This window comes from Lissotriton vulgaris, chromosome 1_1 (genome assembly GCF_964263255.1).
Source record: "Lissotriton vulgaris chromosome 1_1, aLisVul1.2, whole genome shotgun sequence".
NCBI lineage: Eukaryota > Metazoa > Chordata > Amphibia > Caudata > Salamandridae > Lissotriton > Lissotriton vulgaris.
The window spans coordinates 1,080,426,487-1,080,446,572 of NC_141685.1; the positions used below are offsets into that span (position 1 = coordinate 1,080,426,487).

Here is a 20,086-nt window from a genome sequence, read left to right on the forward strand (position 1 = left end):
GCTTTGTGAGTTAGGTAAACCAATGTTTTTTAGTAGCCTGAGACATGCACATTGTAGCAATTCTGATGCTGGGATCATCCATGTAGAAGTTAGTTTCTCGTTAAAAGGCATTTCTTGGATAGTGATTGGAAGTATAAAACGAGCTCCGCTAGATCGGTTCAAAGTTAGTTGTCATAACCTTGGGGAAGGTTCGGCAGTAGTTTGCAGGGGAGGAGAGTGTTAAAGATGGCAACTGAGTTGTCACCACACCATATTTTAGTTAGTCTAGCAAATGGTTGCTGCAGGTGCAATCAGGTAGAGTACAGTCACTTAGAGCAACCTCAAGATCCAATATCAGTCAGTCACAGACCTTTTGTGAGTGGAGTTAAGTTGTGAGTTGGAATAGCTTAGTTTCAGGACATACATGAACTATGTGAAGTTTAATTCCGCCCTTTGTCATGGATACAGTGGATTTCACAGCCTGGGGCCTTCGACTGCCGTGGACTTGCCTTCATGCTTCATCCGTTAGAAGACTTTTTGGGTGACCAGTTGCGCAGTCACTGAGTGCAAGCTCCTAATTTTAGTGCTATTGTTTGTGTTTTCACTCTTTAACAAGGTAAGGTGAATTTTATCAAACTGATGTTAAAGCATTTGTTGTCTGTTTAGGAGCTTCCTATAACATATGTTACAATAGTGTTAACCAAACCATCACAACTCATGTCACCACCCTCATGTGTCTATTTTGGTGGAGAAGAAGACGTTTACGAATTAGGGAGAGTTATAGGTTCATACAATTGTCAATGGATTATCTTGAGGAGCCATATGAAGACAAGGGTCAAATAGGACTCCCTGGCTTGTCACTGCCAACCCTCGAGTTGTTCCAATCCCTGGTTACAAAGCCAATGATGTGGCAGTAAGATCTTGCTCTTTTTAGCATCAGGATCTCGTTCTTGGCTCCATTCGTGCACAGGAAGTTCTATTTAATCAGGTGGAATATGGTATGTAGTGAAGTTTGCTTGATCGCTGAATTTATTTCGAATTGGAAATGGATTTGAGTGTATTTTGGTACTGCTTGCTTATCAAAATATTCTAAAGAAGATCTGTATATATTAAATACCAGGCAGGCAATGGATGCCGCCTTAGGCACTGTAATGTAATGTATAGGCATTTATATAGCGCACTACTTACCCGGAGGGTCCCAAGGCGCTTCGACCGCTGCGAAACCCTTCCTGGCTTCCCTGAGAGATGGTCCCTTAATGGGTATCTCCAGGGTGAGACCAGGCATCCCCGGCGGTCTGGTGGGGCCGTTAGTGAAGATGAGGCAAGCTAATGCCCAGAGTTGCCGAGTGTGATCGCTGATCAGAGTGGGCACCGAGGCGAGAGAATTATCGAGTCCGCTGACCCTGGTCCAGAAACCTGCCGCGCCGGGAATCGAACCCTGGTCCCGGGCCGTCCTCTGCTCTCGGGTCTGCCGCCTCTAACCAGTGAGCCACACTACTTCACTCACTCACCATCATACCATTCAAGATAACAGTTTTAATGACCTATTCTGATGATGTTGACTGTAGGTGGACAGGAACGAAAGGGTCAATGAGGACAGAATTGGACATTCTACCTCATTCCTCAGTCCTACACATCATCCTATCATTTATCCTGCCCCAAAGTTACACACAGTGAGCGAGGAACGCGGGGCATCGACCAATCCAATTCCTGGCCAGAAGCGATTCCCAGCGCGCCGAAGCGTACGTGAAGAAGGGAGCTGCCTAGACGCGCAGCTGCAGCCGGGGACTAACTTGAAGCTGAGGCCCGTCAGAAGAGCGCGTGACCCGCCGAGTAGCGGACGACGAGGTGGGCGATTTGACAGACTGCAGAAACCGGCACCGGAAAACATCTATCCCATATGTGCATCACCCGGTAATTACTTCTACCCCCCTGGGAGGCGCAAAGTGCGCGGAATACACAGGGTGCCCGCGGAGCCAGTTCGGGGCCTGAGTCACTGCACGGAGCGCCCCGGAACACGCAGAGGAGGGAGCGGCCTGATCACGCGACCAAGTAGCAGTGCCCACCTTAAGGCATGCGCGGCCTGACTTCGGGCTGGAAACAATAGTTTGGTGCGCTCTGATGAGGGGAGCAGCCTAGACACCCAGAGGAGGCCGGGACCTCATTTGCTGCAGAGGCCTGCCTGAATTAACTTGAAACCGGGAGCGGAGAGCCCATCACAGCGACCCCGCTTTGGCGGAAGATTACAGCGCCAACAGTATAGTAGGTGACCTGGGAAGCAGAGCAGCGCCCGGGACAGCTCCAGCTGGACCGGTGAGTGAATAAATTAAAGTCGCATTCAGGAATAAATATTGCCCCAGGGCCCCAACAGACTCCATTCCCGGCACATGCGGCAGTAGTGCCTACAAGAACGACATTGCCCAAGGCCACGGTTGCGGCTGAGCGAGGGCCCACTAGCTGAAGACCCAGAGAGTTGGAAAGAGGGCGCGCAGAGTGAAAGTGTGTCACTGGTGCTTAAGTGCAAAGTTACTGACTGCGCATCAATGGTCCAAGGCCCCACAAATTACAAGTTTGCAGCGCGGCGGGAAAACCGACAGGCGGCGCGTGGAGTGGAGTGCCGGGGCAGGCGGTGGGGACTACCGGCCGGTGCAGCATTAATCGGGCGAGGATGGGGGGCAGAGGCCCAAGCCTGGGACACCCCCTAGACCGGTCCTGGCCCACATTTTCAACTTCCACGACAGGGATGTTATACTGCAAACAGCAACAGTGGCTCCACCGCTGCGAATTCAAAACTTGGTGGTGTCCTTCTTCCCAGATTACACGGCGGCGGTTACTAAGCGTCGCAGGAGCTTCCTTGAGGTAAAAAAGAACTTCGACGCCGGGAACTACCATAGTCCATGCTGTTTCCAGCAAAACTGCGTGTAGTGGCAGATGGTAAAACCTGTTTTTTTGAAACGCCAGGGGAAGCCCACGACTGGCTCAAGGGATGGCGACAAGTGGAGGGATCCAGGCGGACGGAGAGACGCCAGCAGCAACGCAAGGTGGAAGAGGACTCCAGGGACCACGGACTGGAGCAAGAGTAAGAACATACGCAACGGACTGAGACCAAGGAATGATGAAAGGCGACATTGCACAGTCGGGACCCACCCGAACAGAGAGACATCTGTACGGCTCGAACACACATGAGGGGGGATCTAATCGAGGGCCGGGATGCGACCAATATGATCTTGCCTCTCGAAGGGGGCAAACCAAGGACCGGAACAGCAGGATTTGATGACGGGATGCAACGCGCCATTGTTGCTAGACTGTCTTTGAGGAGGGGTGTAGACTGCGGCACTCCAGGGACTTCTCCCCCCCACATGCAAGTACTGTTAATAGGATTGAAGCACTCAGCTATGTTGGGGTGGCGAATAGTTGGGGATCCGTCTGGCAGGGGAGCAGGGAGGGAGGTGGTAGAGGGGGACTGTTTTTCATTGTTGTTTTTTTTATGTTTTTGGCAATTCTCTGTGGGCTAACCAAATTGAGATAAGTATGCGGGCACAGGCACACTGGGCAAGGTCTTTCCTGCAACAGGTAAGGGATATGCTGAGCACACTGCAAGAGAGGACAATACCATATGTCTGCATCCATGCACGCCGGAAACAACACCACGACGGCCACACATTCACAACTAGATATTTGAATCAGGCAAGCAAGGAGGCAGGGAGGTTAGTGAGAGAGAGGGAAATGTATTTTGGTATTCTATGTTTTTAGTTGTAATTTTCACAAGGGCAAATACGGCACACTACCTATTTGTGATAATTTTTTTTGGATGTGCTATGAGAAGGATCCTGAGGCTCGCGGCAAACAGGATGCTGCAGGCCCAACAAAAATCCAATTTGCAGACGCCCCCGATCACTCCTTTGTCGCTGCTTACCTGGAACATACATGGGCTGGGAGATAAGATAAAAAGGGGTCTGGTCTTACAATATTTGAAGAGGAGTGCACCGGCAGTGGCCCTGCTGCAAGAGACACATTTGGTGGGCTCGGCCAGCAGGGCTATGGACCACTGAGGGTTTTGAATGGTGGTGCATTCTGGGTTCTCTTCTGGTTCAAGGTGTGTTGGTATTTTAGTGCGTAAACACTTTCCCCTAGTAATAACGCAAACTCAGACAGATGACCAGGGTCGCTTTGCGGCTATTACATGTCAGTGGGAAGGGAAACTGTTCAATATAGTGTCAGTATACATCCCTACAGCCCTCCACTCAGTGGCCCTCCCAGCACTTAGCACATTTCTATTAGGCCTCCCAGCAGGAATAATACTAATGGGCGGGGACTAATGCTATAATTGATGGAACCCGAAATCGGTATCCCCCCAAACTGAACGTGGCAGGCACTACTCGTATGGAGGGATTTTTGGATGCCCTCGGGCTTACAGATGCGTGGAGATATAGACATCCAGAAGCCCGGCAATACACTTTTCAGTCAGGGGTACACAATGTCTCTCCCGCATCTATTTTTTTTTTTTACAGCTGCCGATAACCTCACAAATGTGGTAAATGTTGAGATCCGTTCTAGATGTATTTCGGATCACTCTCCGCTAACATTAACGTACACAAACCATCATAAAGCAAGACAGCGTGTCTACCCCTTGTATCCTGGGTATCTGCATGTCCCTAAGATTTCAAAGGACATTGTTACAGCAACACGTGAATACATTCTAGATGTATTTTGGATCACTCTCCGCTAACATTAATGTACACAAACCATCATAAAGCAAGACAGCGTGTCTACCCCTTGTATCCTGGGTATCTGCATGTCCCTAAGATTTCAAAGGACATTGTTACAGCAACACGTGAATTCATTCTAGATGTATTTTGGATCACTCTCCGCTAACATTAACGTACACAAACCATCATAAAGCAAGACAGTGTGTCTACCCCTTGTATCCTGGGTATCTGCATGTCCCTAAGATTTCAAAGAACATTGCTACAGCAACACGTGAATACTTCCAGGAAAATGCCTCTTCAGTCCAAACCTCTAGTACTCTTTGGGAAGTGCATAAAGCGGTGGTCCGTGGTCAAGCCATTTTCTCTATTGTAGGTCACAAGAGGGAGCAACAAGCTGAGCTGGCCGCTAAAGAATCTGAACTGAGTAGTTCTACTGATCAACACACACAGAACCTGTCTCCAGAGACATCCCGAACTTTGCGTGCTAAACAATGTGAATTTAGGGAATACCAGCAAGAAGCGACTAAGGCTCGGCTGCAGGCTACGCGACACACAATATATGAAATAGGTGATATGGCCAGTAAACTCCTAGCATGGCTTGATAAAAAGGACCGAGCGCAAAGAACGATAGTGCAGTTACGCACTCCAGATGGCTCCTTGGTGGCGGCACCGGAAGAAATAGTGAATACATTGGCTGAGTATTTCGAACGACAAAGTACTCTCGATGGAAACCCATTACCCAAAGGTAATCACAAATGTGGCGGCTGCCACGCTTGTGACCAAATAATACCAGGTGAAAAATGGACATATGGTCAAAAAACAGGAAACTTGAGAGAAATGACCAATTGTAAAACTTCCAATATAATATACCTCATCATGTGCCCTTGCCAGTTAGGGTATATTGGAGAAACATCGAGGGAATTCCGTACGAGATTTTCAGAGCACAAGTCTGCTATAAGAACACAAAAAACAAACGCTCCAATGGTACCACACTTCTTACAATATGGACACACTGAAAAAGATATGAGATGGCAAATCTTAGAACGCATCCATGTACCTCCAGGTAAAGACCCTACCAATGTCCGAAAAAAACGCGAGACATTTTGGATATATCATCTTGATACAGTACGTCGTGGTCACAATGAAGAGATATCTTGGATAGTGACCTTATGATAGGTCCCCATATCACTCCCTCGTAGCTCCATGCAGTCACTATTTATCTTTTGATAGTCTCCTCTATCATATCTCCCTAGTTCCTTACAGGTATTTTCTGAATACAGTCCAACTAATTCTCGGCTGACCATCTGAGAGTTCAGCAGTTGTAACTACAGACCTCTACAAATATCGCAGGTTCCCCCGCTACTGTATGACTACACTAATATCCAGTATATCTGTATCACTGGTTTGCTGTTATATCCTAATACTTATGGTGTTATAATCTGTCCACCAAGACTATGCCCCGTATGCTAACAAATATATAATAATATCCTTTCCGTGACAAACCTGTCACCGACACTTTCTTTCTTCAACATCACCACAAAGGTTTTTTCGGGTCCCCTCCAACCATCCTGGTTTCCATGTATCCCCTAATTAGTTTTTTGCCTACCTTTATTGACTTTACTGACTGTGTTATGGTTTTTCTTTTAATAGTCTCATCACCATGTCCCTAGCGCACTTGCTAGCTGAGACCACAGTCCACTTTCCATGCTCACATTTTATCCTTCTGACTAAGCTTCCCGACGAGCTTCTCCTTGTAGTCCTACAACTATGTTGCACTTCGCCGTTCTGAAACCCAGCTGCAGCCCATTACACCCTTACTGCTGGCGATCGGCACCTACATATAACGGACGCCTCTTTACCTCCCTTTACACGCTTGCTGTGTAAACTCGTCTGGGACCCCCTGCTACGGCCATCACGTTTCCACTTACAAGTAAGTTCTTCTTGTTCTAGGTCGTCTGCGCTTTAATATAATTGCACAGAGTCTAAATCTCGTCACTGTGCGCGCTCGGCCATTCGAGGCATGCAGGACAGCTTTGCCCTTTCTTTTGCCTCTGCAAACTGATTTGTCAGTTTCCGTTTTACGGGCCGTTTTGTAAAATGTTTACTGCACAGTGCTTTTCCTTCCTGAAGCACATAGATCACCCTCACAGTTTACGTTTTTACACATGTCCAGCTGGCTGTTCGTTATATTATCTCTTGTGCATGCTTCGTTTGCACAGCACAATTAGCCTTATACTTTATTAAGAATGATACAATAATAAAAAAACCGTTTTTAGCTTTTTTCATGTTTAAGTCAGGTCCAATGCATTTTTTCTACTTTCTGCATTTTTGCTGGTATAATATACTATCATACTCCAGATATTTACCTACCCTCTTTCAACGCTTGTTACAGGTAGAATGAAACGTTACCATTTTCTGGTCAACAGCAAATGCTAAATACAAGACCAGGTACATCACGCGCTTTCTTTCTTTTTGCTACCATCTATTACTAACTAACCTTGTGTCCCTTTTACACATATTATGCTTTCATCTTATCCCATGCAGCACTGTATGAGGACTTAAATCATACCAGTACCGGTTTCTTCCATATGCAATAAAAACTACATAGAACAACTTGGAATAACATTAGTATCCATCTCAAAAGCCATAGCAGGTAAAGCCCCTTATAACTCCACGCTATCCTAGCCTTTGCGCACTATTCCAATTCCCCTTACCACTATTCTCTTGTTCCTTCAGATCCCATCATTGTCTTAAGTGATGACCCATATCCCTTCTACTGCACACCGATGCGAACTGCAATAGGTAACCACCATACCAATCAACCCTCTTTCTTTTATTCCTTCACTTGGGTGCAGACACCGGGACCACTTTGAAGTATAGGCACAGTCCAAGAATTATGTTAGTCTCTATAATTAAATTGGGTGCTTATATGTCTCACTACTTCGGCTGAGGTATATGATTTCTTTCCTCTATACCCTCCATGTCTCCATCTTTTGATCTTTTTCTCTCTCTATGCTATAGCAGTCCCTTTTTTCTAAATTTAAACAATTTGATCTGTCAGACCATAGACTTTACAGGATGCTTTTTTAATAAATGCATAAATGCCAAAATGCATAAATTTTGTAAATGACTAAGTAAAATCATGCAGGATGTATAAATGTTTATACATGTCTCTCTTTTGCTTTCAGAAAAGGAAAACTTACTGCCCCTTATTTTTTAATACTTTGTTCACTTATTGCCTGTATCAGTTTTGTCTGTTTCACCATCTTGGCCCTGAAGAAGGTGATTGTTTCACCGAAACGTACGTAGGCCGTACATCCTAACAAGATCTGGATAATGTATCAAAAAATGATCAATACCACACAGATCATCGTTTAAAACCGGTGGAATTCTCATTTTTATACCATCTGTAGAAATTGTACTACCATCTGCACCTTTGGGTTGTTATTATATCCTATTTAGTGTGTTTGCATGTTCCTTCTTCTGTTTGTTTTAAACAATTATGAATGTGTTTGTATGACTGGTATGTATGAAAGTTTGTATGTTAGCAAGATATATTAGCTATAGGGGCAAATTTTCTCTTTAAAAAATCTTCTTTATTCTGCACTTTATCTAACTGCACTATTGGCAATCTAGTCAATGTATTATGACTAGTTATGACTTTTTATATGTGATGTTGTAATGTATATCTGTATAAACCTTCAAAAGTAAAATGATATAAAAAAATACAAAGAAAAAGAAAATAAAATAATATGTTTATAATATCTTAAAGCTTTGTCTATTTGTAGCATCCTTGTATGTGAAAATGTCCATAGGACTCATTGCCTTATCAAAAGTAATATAGGTCTTTTTAAGAGGTTTTTGCTTATGCTTTGTGTACACAAACCATCATAAAGCAAGACAGCGTGTCTACCCCTTGTATCCTGGGTATCTGCATGTCCCTAAGATTTCAAAGGACATTGTTACAGCAACACGTGAATTCATTCTAGATGTATTTTGGATCACTCTCCGCTAACATTAACGTACACAAACCATCATAAAGCAAGACAGTGTGTCTACCCCTTGTATCCTGGGTATCTGCATGTCCCTAAGATTTCAAAGAACATTGCTACAGCAACACGTGAATACTTCCAGGAAAATGCCTCTTCAGTCCAAACCTCTAGTACTCTTTGGGAAGTGCATAAAGCGGTGGTCCGTGGTCAAGCCATTTTCTCTATTGTAGGTCACAAGAGGGAGCAACAAGCTGAGCTGGCCGCTAAAGAATCTGAACTGAGTAGTTCTACTGATCAACACACACAGAACCTGTCTCCAGAGACATCCCGAACTTTGCGTGCTAAACAATGTGAATTTAGGGAATACCAGCAAGAAGCGACTAAGGCTCGGCTGCAGGCTACGCGACACACAATATATGAAATAGGTGATATGGCCAGTAAACTCCTAGCATGGCTTGATAAAAAGGACCGAGCGCAAAGAACGATAGTGCAGTTACGCACTCCAGATGGCTCCTTGGTGGCGGCACCGGAAGAAATAGTGAATACATTGGCTGAGTATTTCGAACGGGTGTACGCATCACAGATGAGTATAGCGACAAATGAGGCTCAAGCGTATATTAAGGATATTAATATGTCTAAGTTGTCCCCAGAAGAGGCCTTCACCCTGGAGGCTGACCTAACGATCGAAGAATTGCAGGTTGAATTGGCTCCCTGCAATCGGGGAAAGCGGTGGGGCCTAATGGTTTACCCATTGAACTATTTAAAAAGACTGCCGCTACGACTGCCCCTTATCTTTTAAATATGTATCTTGAGAGTCTGGAGGCAGGGGAGCTCCCACAAGATCAGCGAATGGCTACCAATGTGACGATCCCAAAGCCTGGTAAGCACCCAAGGAATGCACTTCCTACCGTCCGATATCATTGATTAATGCTGAAGCCAAAATATTAGCCAAACTTCTGGCGACACGATTGACCCCACATCTTACGACCCTAATTCACCCGGATCAGTCAGGGTTTATGCCAAATAGGACCACTGCTCTCAACTTGCGGCGGTTGCATGGAGTGTTGGCTCACATGCCTTATATTCAGGAAGCAGCGGTCATCCTTTCCCTCAATGCGCGGATGGCGTTCAACATGGTGGAGTGGCCGAATCTTTTTACAGTCCTTAGTCCCAAAATTCTGTGCGTGGATACAGCTTCTGTACACTAAACCCTTAGCACATGTAATGGCCAATGGTCATATATCAAGAGATTTCCCGCTGACACGTGGAACTCGCCATGGGTTTCCATTATCCCTGTTACTCTTCGCACTTGTGTTGGATCCACTGGTGGCATGGATCAGGTGGGAGCCAATGATTTGTGGGCTCAAGTGGACACCGAACTGGGAAGACCGCATCTCCCTATATGCGGATGATGTGTTGCTATATCTAACATCCCCTAGGTGCTCCATTTTGGTGCTCTTAAATGTTTGTGAGATTTTTGGTCGGGTGTCCGGTTACACCATTAATTGGTGCAAGTCGGTTCTATTTGTATTACATGGCCCACCGCCGATGCTTACAAGGAATTGCCCGCTGCAGATCACTGAGGCTACCCTCAGATATCTAGTCATTCACGTTACCCCCAAGCCTGACAAATTTTTTCAAAGAAATCTTAGGCCCCCCCCCCCACATGGAACGATTTCAACGAGACACAACGGTCTGGTGCAATTTGCCGCTGACAATGCTGGGAAAAGTAGCGCTTTTTAAAATGAAGGCGCTCCCACGCTTTTTGTATGTTTTGGAGAATACCCCGTTTTGCGTACCACTGAGCTACTTCAAAACAATAACAACGGAAGTCTCCAGTCTGATATGGGGGAATAAACCAGCGCACATTGCGCAGGATAAGTTGGTCAGGAGCTGGTATGATGGCGGTATAGCCCTCCCAAATATACAATTGTACTATTGGGCGGCTCAGTTAAAAGTAATTAATTGCCGGATACATACTCTCCAGACAGACCAAGCGTTTCATGCAGATAGGCAAGAGCTGGGAGAGGAAGGGGTCATGTCAGTGCTATATAATAGAAGCAAATCCAGACTACTGATTGGGCCAACAGCACACACAGTTCACATATGGTATGAGGGCGCATGCCAGATTAGGTTGGCCCGGGGTCATCACACAGATGACACCACTCTGGACTTCACAACGGCTTGGGTGACTCAAGAACAGTAAAGAATTTACCACATGGGATGCGATGGGCATATCAACGGTGGGTGATCTCTAGAGGAAGGGTGAAGTGGTCCAGTTTGAACGCCTACAGGTCCAATATGAACTTGCCTCCTCAGAGGTTTTCAGGTACACACAGATCAGACACGCACTACAGGTGGTTTTAACTTCAGGCAACATCTTACCAGAAGCTACTCCTCTAGAAGATAGATTATTGACCGAGTATATGCAAAAAAGGACCACCTCCCTCAGCTATCGTAAGTTGATTACAAACTTGCTGGACCCCATGTTGGCACTTAGACAGAAATGGTCCATGGATTTGGGAGACTTTGATGATTCGGAGTGGCAGGTGGCATTATCGTCCTTTAGGGAAGTTGCAATACCTTCACGGCTGAAACTCAAAATACTTCACCGCACATATTACACTAGAGTGACCTTCTACAAAATAGGGACGGCTTCACATCAATTCTGTCTGCGAGACTGTGGGGAAGAGGATACATTCTATCATACTATATGAGAGTGCCCGAAGATTATGGTATACTGGGTCAAGATAATGAGGACTGTATCACAAACTGTGGAAGTGTCACTGATTCCAGAACCAAAACGATGCTTGCTAAATATGTGGGAACCAAATGATCTGAGCCACCCAGCGCAGGATTGGGTGATGCTGGGACTTATGTTTGCTAAACGGAATATTGCGAGGAGGTGGGGTTCAGGTGAATCACCTACATTGCAAGAGTGGTGTAAAGAGATGGATGATGCTATTGTGGTGTAGAGGGCGGCATATGTACATCGGGGGTGACTTCAAAAATGGGAAACAGTTTGGGGAGACTGGAACAAATTCAGAGGGTATATCTGCGAGCCACCAAGCGTGGAGACTGATCAGATGTCCGATTAAAGGGGGAAGGGGGACAAAGTTGTTGTATTGTATTGTCGCTGGGGCCTTCCCTGCTGTCATGGGTAGTAATGTCGTAGGTGATGTTAAAGGTATTTGTGCAAATGGATGCTGAACAATGTGTATATCATATGATTTTATGATGCCCTACGTTTACAATAAAAAAAAGATTGGTAAAGGAGGACATGGACTGTACACAGAGAGATAAAAACTCAGAGTGGAAAGATGGGCACGATGTGAAAAGGCAAAAGGGTATAAGAGTGTGCGTTGAACAGACCAATACTTTAGATTACTGAAGCTCTAGAAGCAGCTTGGAAAGACTTAATCAGCTGCTAGAGAAATGGATGAGAGAACTCTAGAGGGATGGGAGGAGGGCTAAAAAGGCATGTGATTGTACACATGGTAAGGGTGAGTAGTTGAGAAGGTCTATCAACGTAAGGACTGGAAGAGGAGAAATATGAATGGGGTGTAGGTGGGCACACAGGCTTGAATGATTTGATGCACAAATTAGGGAAATGCGAATGACGAATGTGGTGCGGGTAAAAACATAGCACGTGATTAACTAGCTGCGTAACTAAAAGTTCGGCTGGTGGGATGTGGTTGATAGTGATCGGGCTGATTGACTTGATGATGTTGGCTAAAGATTGACTTAACTCAGTGGTGCGCATCTTTCTTAACGTGGAGGGCTGCCATGATCGTCTCCTCTCGGGATGTGCTACTTCCAGCAGGTGGGCTCAGTATTTGTCTTCTCAGGCCCTGCTCTCTTAAAGGTGGCCACTGCAGTGCTTGTGTCCTCTCTAAGTGATATGCTTCGCTCCTGCAGGCGAGAGAGTAATGACTGTCACCTCAGCCCCAACCTCCATAGTTGTTGGCAAATGTACAGGCCACAGGTGAAATCTATGAATGAGCTCTGTGTAGCTGCTGAAAGTTATTATTTTCCACTTCACCATAAGTCTAAAACACCACTATTAAGCCTAGCATTAAATTAGACTATGGCCAATGATCCTTTGTAAACGTAAGTGTATTTTGCGTAAATGCGTGTACTCAAGGTTACAATGGAAACTTGTTTCCTAGTCCCATAGTCTAGAGGCTTGTAAAAGAGTTGGTAGAAATACAATCATTTTTAAACTGTTCCCAAAATAGTTTTATTAGTTTTCATTGTGCTTAGCAAGTTACAAGCTATCATTGTTTGCAACACCACGGTCATCTCTGGATTGACCTTCTTACAGTGTCAATACAACTTTGAAGGATGATAACGATGATGTGGTGTCAGTGTAATTATGAATCCAGCATTTACAGTAATTTGATGACAGAGCAGCATTGTCCTTCATACAATTCTTGCCCAACACTGATAATGGTGGAGTGAGGATACGATCTTGACGTCGAAGGAATGACAGTGCAGTGTTGACTTCAGGGCAGCGACCGATGCAGCATTTACAGTGCAATGAGCATGAAGCCTTGTCCTTGTTGTGACAATGATGCAGCACTGATATTGATGCAATGATGATACAGCACTGACAACCTTGCAGCGTTGTAGACTTAAAGATGTCGCTGAGACCATCATCACCAACCTCAGAATTTTAAGATAAAACTTCAAGATCCAGAATAAAAATGATTCCCATATCATGACTTGATATTCAGCATGCAGCTACTCAGGACTTCTGGACACTGCGCCGCTGGGTGTCATTCTCCACTACCCCATCGTAGCCCTCCTTATGCACACAGTCGCGCAAGATGCGCAGCACAGTGCGCAGGCGGCGGTCCAGGGCAACTAGGTGTGGTTCAGCCAGCACAGGGGTGAGTTGGTCAAAGGACAGGGATTCGCGCATGACATCGCTGAGGCGATAGGGTTCAGAGGCCAGAAGTTGCAGGCGTAGATATGTTGACTTCTTTATCCTTTGAGGGAGGAGCGTAAAAAAATAAAATAAACAAGGAAATCAGTAATATGGAAAATTAAATGCGAGCTGAAGAAAAACAATCAAACAAGAGAGTGATATGTGGTGAAAGCAAGGAGTGTACTGAGCAAGACGAGGAGGGAAAAGCGACTGGGAAGAGAAACTGATTTTCATCTCCAGGATGAAGTCAATTACATCTCGGATGTATGATGAGGTGGGGTAGCAAAATAGGAGTTAAGGAATGAGTTAGAGAGGAAATATTTACACTCCTTTATACACACAGAATCCCACTTCTGACACGTACTTTAAGCACAAAGGTTATGGTAAATGCTACATAAATATCTGTAAAATATAATACTGCAGGAGCATTTCTTCCTCTGCAGACGAGGTGGGGGGGATCTAGTTAATTTAAACAAGCATTGACAAAGCCAACAGGTCTTGACTTAGGGAACTATTGGTTTGACAATGCCACTTGGGCATGCATGCATCAGGCTTGCACCAGTGGATTGACGCGGGCACCATTTGCTTGAATTTTTTATTTACTGATCCAAGCTAGTTGACAAAACTTTGATCAGATAATAAATGTTGTTTTTCCCCTGAAATTTAGTACACAAAACAAAGACAGCGAAAGCAAATTGTGGAGTTGTAGGGCTGAGGAAGAGAAAGCATTGTATGAGACAACAAAACAGGGTGTGAGGGAGAAGCACATATGGCGAGAAGAACTCAGAGCAAAGGGGCTGTGGTTAAAAGAACACGCAGCGTGTAGAAGCACACAAGATAGTGAGAAGCACACAAAAGTGAAAGGAACATATACAGCAGGTGAGAAAAAACAAAGGTAAGAACAGTATAGAACGTGAAGGGCTGGAGGAAAGGTACAAGAAAGAGAAACAAGGGGTGCGGGTAGCAGTGGGCATTTGGGGGGGAGGTCCTGGGGAAGAGAAGGAGAGAGCTGGAAACACATGTACTCTCAAAGAGTGCTTAACCAAAAAGAAAAAAAGTTTCCTAAAAGTGAGCAGACAAAGAAAGATAGAAACCCGTCATTCAGAGAAATGGTAAAGGGCTATGCTCCAAGGGAGTGGCAAATACAAGTTGGAGAAGCTGGGATAATGGAAGACATCGAATTAGAAGCAAGCAAATGAGAGACAAAATCAAATGGAAGTAAGCAATGGGTGGTCTATAAGTTCTAGGTAAGCTGACAATAGGTATTTTGCTACCAGACAGCCTATTAAGTATGTATGATTGACCTTAAAAAAAGGAACGAAATGGATTTTTTTTTAAAGGTGGCAATCTTCTAATTATCTTAACAGCCTGGTCACAAACGTATTGCTGTCCCAAAGGACCAACAAAAAAAACACACTCCTTATCACCTTGAGTCCTGCAACATGGAATGGGAAAGACATGTGTCGACTCTCTGAAGAACTTCTTTCCGGGGTCAGAGAGGATGTTTTCACACTCTCTTTTTGATTGAGTAATATTGCTTCCCAGCGCACGAGGCAAGAAAGTAGACCACCTTAAATCCTAGAACAACATGGATGAGAGACTGACAGAAGGTCAGCTTTTAGCAATGGGCGTTCTCCTATGTCTCCCAAAGTAAAATTGGAGTTTAGATCAGAAAATATTTGACATTTTTTTTGTGCACTTTAACAGAATCATTTTCCAATGTTTGACGAGGTAGTTTCTGTAAGGTTTTTGTATTTTTAGTAAGAAATAGTATTTTGCCATTATTCAGTGCTTGTTACTCTGAAACAGGAGGATACTGCAAACCCAGAGCGGCTACAAAACACCGGAGACTGTCTACTGTAGTAAGGCGAAAGAAAGGCAGAGGAAAAGCACGCTTGGTGTAAGAAACAGGAGCTTTGAGGTGCAGGAGCACACTTGTGCACAGATGACAACCTGAGTGTTGGCTTGCTTTCCAGCACTTACCTGCAGCACTGCTGTACAGGGGCCAGGATAGACAACTCATCGTGGGAATAGCGGCCAAAACTAAACATAGGAGAGACAGTTATTATTTTTCAGCACATCTTCCTCTCTTCTTCTCATTATCTTTCAACACACTTCCTAACTGAGTTTCATCCTCTGGACAGGAGTAACATCTGTTGGTGTGAAGCACTATATTAACAACATGTTATTTTAATTATTTTGTGTACTTCATTATCACCCCGTCTTTTTTCCTTTAACTCTCATAACTCTTTTCATCCCATGACCTACTCGTTTTCTCCCCAATTTTCTCTCCTGTCTCTCTTGCCTTAATTAATTCCTATCTTTTATCTATTTTCAAGTCTGTAGCATTCTTTTCCTCTATCAATTGCGCTCACTTGCTTTTAACCTTTTTTTTACTTCAATAACTTTCTTACCCTCTCCCTACTATTTATCTCTACCCCCTCTCCACTTTTCTTCCTCAATCTTGCCCCGTTTATTCTCCAGTCACTCTTCTATTTGTATCATCTTCTAGCAACCCTCTAGTCTCCATGTCTCCCACCCTTTTCTTTCTTCTTTCTCTCTGAAGTCCTTTAATCAATTTGCTTAAGGTTCCCACGTCACTATTCTCTGTAAGTTCCACCCTTCATCTTCTGTCGGTTTCTTTTTCATTCTCCTTTCCTCCTAACCTCCCTTCTCTAAGCTGCTTATGTGCTGGTTCTTCAATTTCCCCCCAATCGCTCATCTGTTTCATTGCATATTTCCTTTCCTTCTCTCTCTGAGCTCCATCCATCCATTCCCGTTGGCTTTTCACATTTCCTTTCGTCTCTCCACTATGCCTCTGTCTTCCCTTTGTTTCAACTTAATTACTTCGCTTCCTCTGTGACTTCCCTTTTCCCCCTTTTCTACCTCTCTCATATTCCTTTTCCCATCCATTCTCAGTGCCCCATCTTTCTTCCATTTTACCTTGTCCCCTTCCAATCTCCCATCTTTCATCGTTTTCATTTGATCCCTTTCTCCCCCTTCTCCTTTGCGCCACTGCCTCCTAGTGTTACCTCTTCTTCACCTATCTCCATTCTTCTCTCACTCCTCTAGCCTTTCTTTTGCCCACATATTGCCTCCCATTTCTCTCCACCACTTCCTTCATGTGTTCCCCTTTCTCCATCTCATCTCTTCTTTCTAAGCCCGATCTCCTTTCTTTTGCACCATTCTTTACCTTTCTCATTTATTCTTCATTCAACGTCCATCCCCCGCCTTGAAGTCTCTTTCTCTATATTTCCCTTTGCTCCCCTTCTCTCCCTTCCTGTTTTCAGCTTCTACCTAAATCATAATCTCAACCTCTCTCATTTCTCTTTGTGTGTCATTCCTTCTCTTTCACACTTGTCTTCATCCCTCACATGACTTCTCTCTAATTCAGTCTTTCTTCCTCTCTATCTTAGCTTAGTTCCCCTTTCTCCAATTTCTTTCTCTCCGTGCCTAATTTGCAAAACAAAATAAAATAAAAAATAAGTTGCAGGGCTTTTGTCAGGAGGCAATTGCAGCTTGCACCAAACATTGCCCGTGCCATGCTACCAATGATAGTAATAACACAACTACTAACCTTCACACTCCTGCAATTGTGACAATTCAGACACGTTTGGGCTCCCAAAACTATAAGAATGGCTTGGGCAGCAGGTAATACTAATATTTAATGTATATTGAAATAATAAGTAACTGTTGTGCTCCTTTCTAAATTAGCCAGATATCACCACCTTGTGGCCGACTGTCCCAAGCACCGGTGTTGACAATTAAGTGCTGGTGCTGGGCACTAAAAACCACTGGCTCGAATTAAGCACTGCTTCTTGTTATGTTATGTTACACAGCATTTGTAAAGCGTGCTTACAGCAAGCAGTTTTCATGGTTTTGAAATCCTCTCAAATCGTCTCTCCTCCCTTTTCTAATTATCTTCAGCTTCACCCATTTTAGCAATTACCTCATACCCACCAACATTCCCTGTCTCTCTAATTACCCCTCTTTCTCTATCCCTTCTGTTTCCTCTTCCGCTTACCTTGGTCTTCTTATTCTCCTACATTCTTTTTGAACTTCTTTCTAATCTTGAACCCCCTTCTTTTTGATCTGTTCTCCTTACCATCTTCTTCATCCTCCCTTTCTCTCCACCTTTGTCCCCTCCCTGTGGCACCCCACTCACCCCCGTCCGTTATCCAGATGAAGCAGAAAGGTGTTATTCCCAAACTTCTCGAAGGTTTCATAGTGATGCCTGTCCAGATTGCCTACAAAGGGTAAATGAAATGAAATGAAATGAAAATGGCACTTATAAAGCGCATGGCTACCCTAAGGCCTCCCAGCGCTAAGAACCGAGCCTACAGGTGAACGCTTTAGATAGCTGGGAACAAGAACGTCTTTAACTGTCTGCGGAAAAATAAATGGTCTTTTTCCAAACTAATGTGGTCAGGAAGAGCGTTCCACCTTCTGGTAGACACATGAGAATGATCCAAGGGCCCATCAGAGAGCAAAATTCAGAGCACGGCAACCACAGTGAACAAGATTATGGAAAAGCATTTTGAAATCTGTACATGTTTTTCAATAAACCTATTTTCAAGAGTGGTTTCCTCTGAAGCTCTTTCTTAGCTGATGTGGAACAATAGTGGGAAGAATTAACAAGCATTATCAAAGCCAATAGGTTTCGCTTATGCATGATCTATTGGCTTTGTCAATGTTTTTTTTAAATGCTGCACAGCTGTGCGAGCTGCTGTTCTACATAGCTTAAAGTTAAAAAAAAAAAAGCGATATGACGTGGCTGCACCGTGTCATACCACTTTTCATTTTTTTTACTTTAAGCTATGCATGTACAAACAAGCTCACATTGTTATTTCCCCAAAACTTAATATGCAGTTTATATTCTTGAACACATGCCCATTTTAGCTGGCACACTGAGCATGGAGAGGCTGTGGCCTTAGAGCGGCTGACTTTGTAGTTGGGGAACCAGGTTCGAGTCTTGGTGCCGGCTCAATATCATGTGATTCTGGACAAATCCCTTAATCTCCCTATGCCTGTAATAATGTATGTGACCTTGTGTAATGTAACTGGTGCTTATGTAAAGTGCTCCAAGTTCTTCCGGTCAAATGCGAGCTATATAAAGCAAGCTATTTAGCGGTTGCAAACAGCTTGATTCTCCATTTGCAACTGCTAAAACCTTTTGTGCATGTTTCCTAGATGTGAATCGGTTGTTACTTCATTATGAAGTTATTTTTACGCTTTTAAGTTTTCTGTATAAATTCTGATTTATCCACCACCTTTCTGTCAGCTTTTGACTTGTTGCTGTAAATTTCTTTTATTTAGAGTTGGATAAGTTAATTAGGGTGTACATGTTGTTATAAAAGGGGGAGATGTGTGGAATCTTGCGTAGAATTAGATCTTAGGACATTGGAATGTGGTGGTCAGTACGTTCTGATCACCCTGGGTTCCGCTCGTTTCCAGTTGAAACCCAAACCTGGACCTGGTGGGTGGATGAGATGTTACTGATTATTCTACGTGAATAAACCCTTGAAGCTCTGTCAGAGTCTGTATCTTTTCTACAAACTTGTCAAGTCATGCTGTATAGATATTCTGCAAGTTTTGGAAGACTGCATGCATTTGTGTTTTCTGCTGGCAATGTTTGTGGTAATATCAAAGGAATCAACAGTAAAAACGTACCCACCAGACCATAAAACAGGCCCACAAAGTGCTAAAATACCAGCCCATACACTCATCTGGGAGACCAGCCCGTTGGGCACTGCAGGTTGCCTGGTAGGTCAGTTCAACCCTGCCCTTGTGACCGACAAAAACACCTTGAGGCTCACTAAAGTTTAGGCAGAGGATGAGAACTCACACATCCACTGTGATGGACTCTGCAGAGATGACCCCAATATGCATCAATTAAACACACACCCTGAAAATCCCACGGGCAGCCCTCCTCCAACAGCCTCGCACCATTAGCAAACCCACAACCAAAGACATACGATGCAACGAAGCATTAGGGAGCCTCCCAACAGCCATATAAACAGGGTTACTGGAATTATGCACAGCGGAGGACCATATTTTGCAGCAGGTTTGACTAAATTCTGAGGAAAGAAAAGGCAAATTATGTGGCGTAATGCGGACCATTCCATGATGAGATTACTTCAATAGTTTTACAGTTTCACATATGGTAACACTGTCTGGACAAAGATTACTTCACAAATCTATAATAATATGGAAAAACGTTGCAGCCGAAAAATCACATATTTCTATTTGAGCTACATACAAGAAATCCGTTACATTACTAGAAATTCGCACAGCAGAAAAACCTAAGCTGTGTCCTTTGCTTATCCTATACTGCCTTCTAAAGGACAAGAGAGGAACTGCAAACCAAACATTGGTCTAGCAGGCCTCATACTTACAGTGATACTAGAACAAGCTTGGGGGTGCCGGCAAGAGGCACTTGCTCGGTAACATTTGAAGGATTTACAAAAAAAATCAAT

The 20,086-nt window shown here is 44.2% G+C and overlaps 1 protein-coding gene across 1 annotated transcript in view; it reads right to left on the bottom strand.

The window, feature by feature from the left end:
- Positions 1–12,892: 12,892 nt before the first annotated feature.
- The window catches only part of LOC147748613 (extracellular serine/threonine protein kinase FAM20C-like), a 76,065-nt gene continuing 68,871 nt past the window's right edge, over positions 12,893–20,086 (bottom strand). The window contains exons 8-10 of the mRNA XM_086963389.1: positions 17,776–17,857; positions 15,594–15,653; positions 12,893–13,671 (exon numbers count right to left, since the gene is read on the bottom strand). Of these exons, the coding sequence (XP_086819515.1) occupies positions 13,428–13,671; positions 15,594–15,653; positions 17,776–17,857 (386 nt within the window). The 3' untranslated portion in view covers positions 12,893–13,427. The remainder of the gene's footprint in view (positions 13,672–15,593; positions 15,654–17,775; positions 17,858–20,086) is intronic.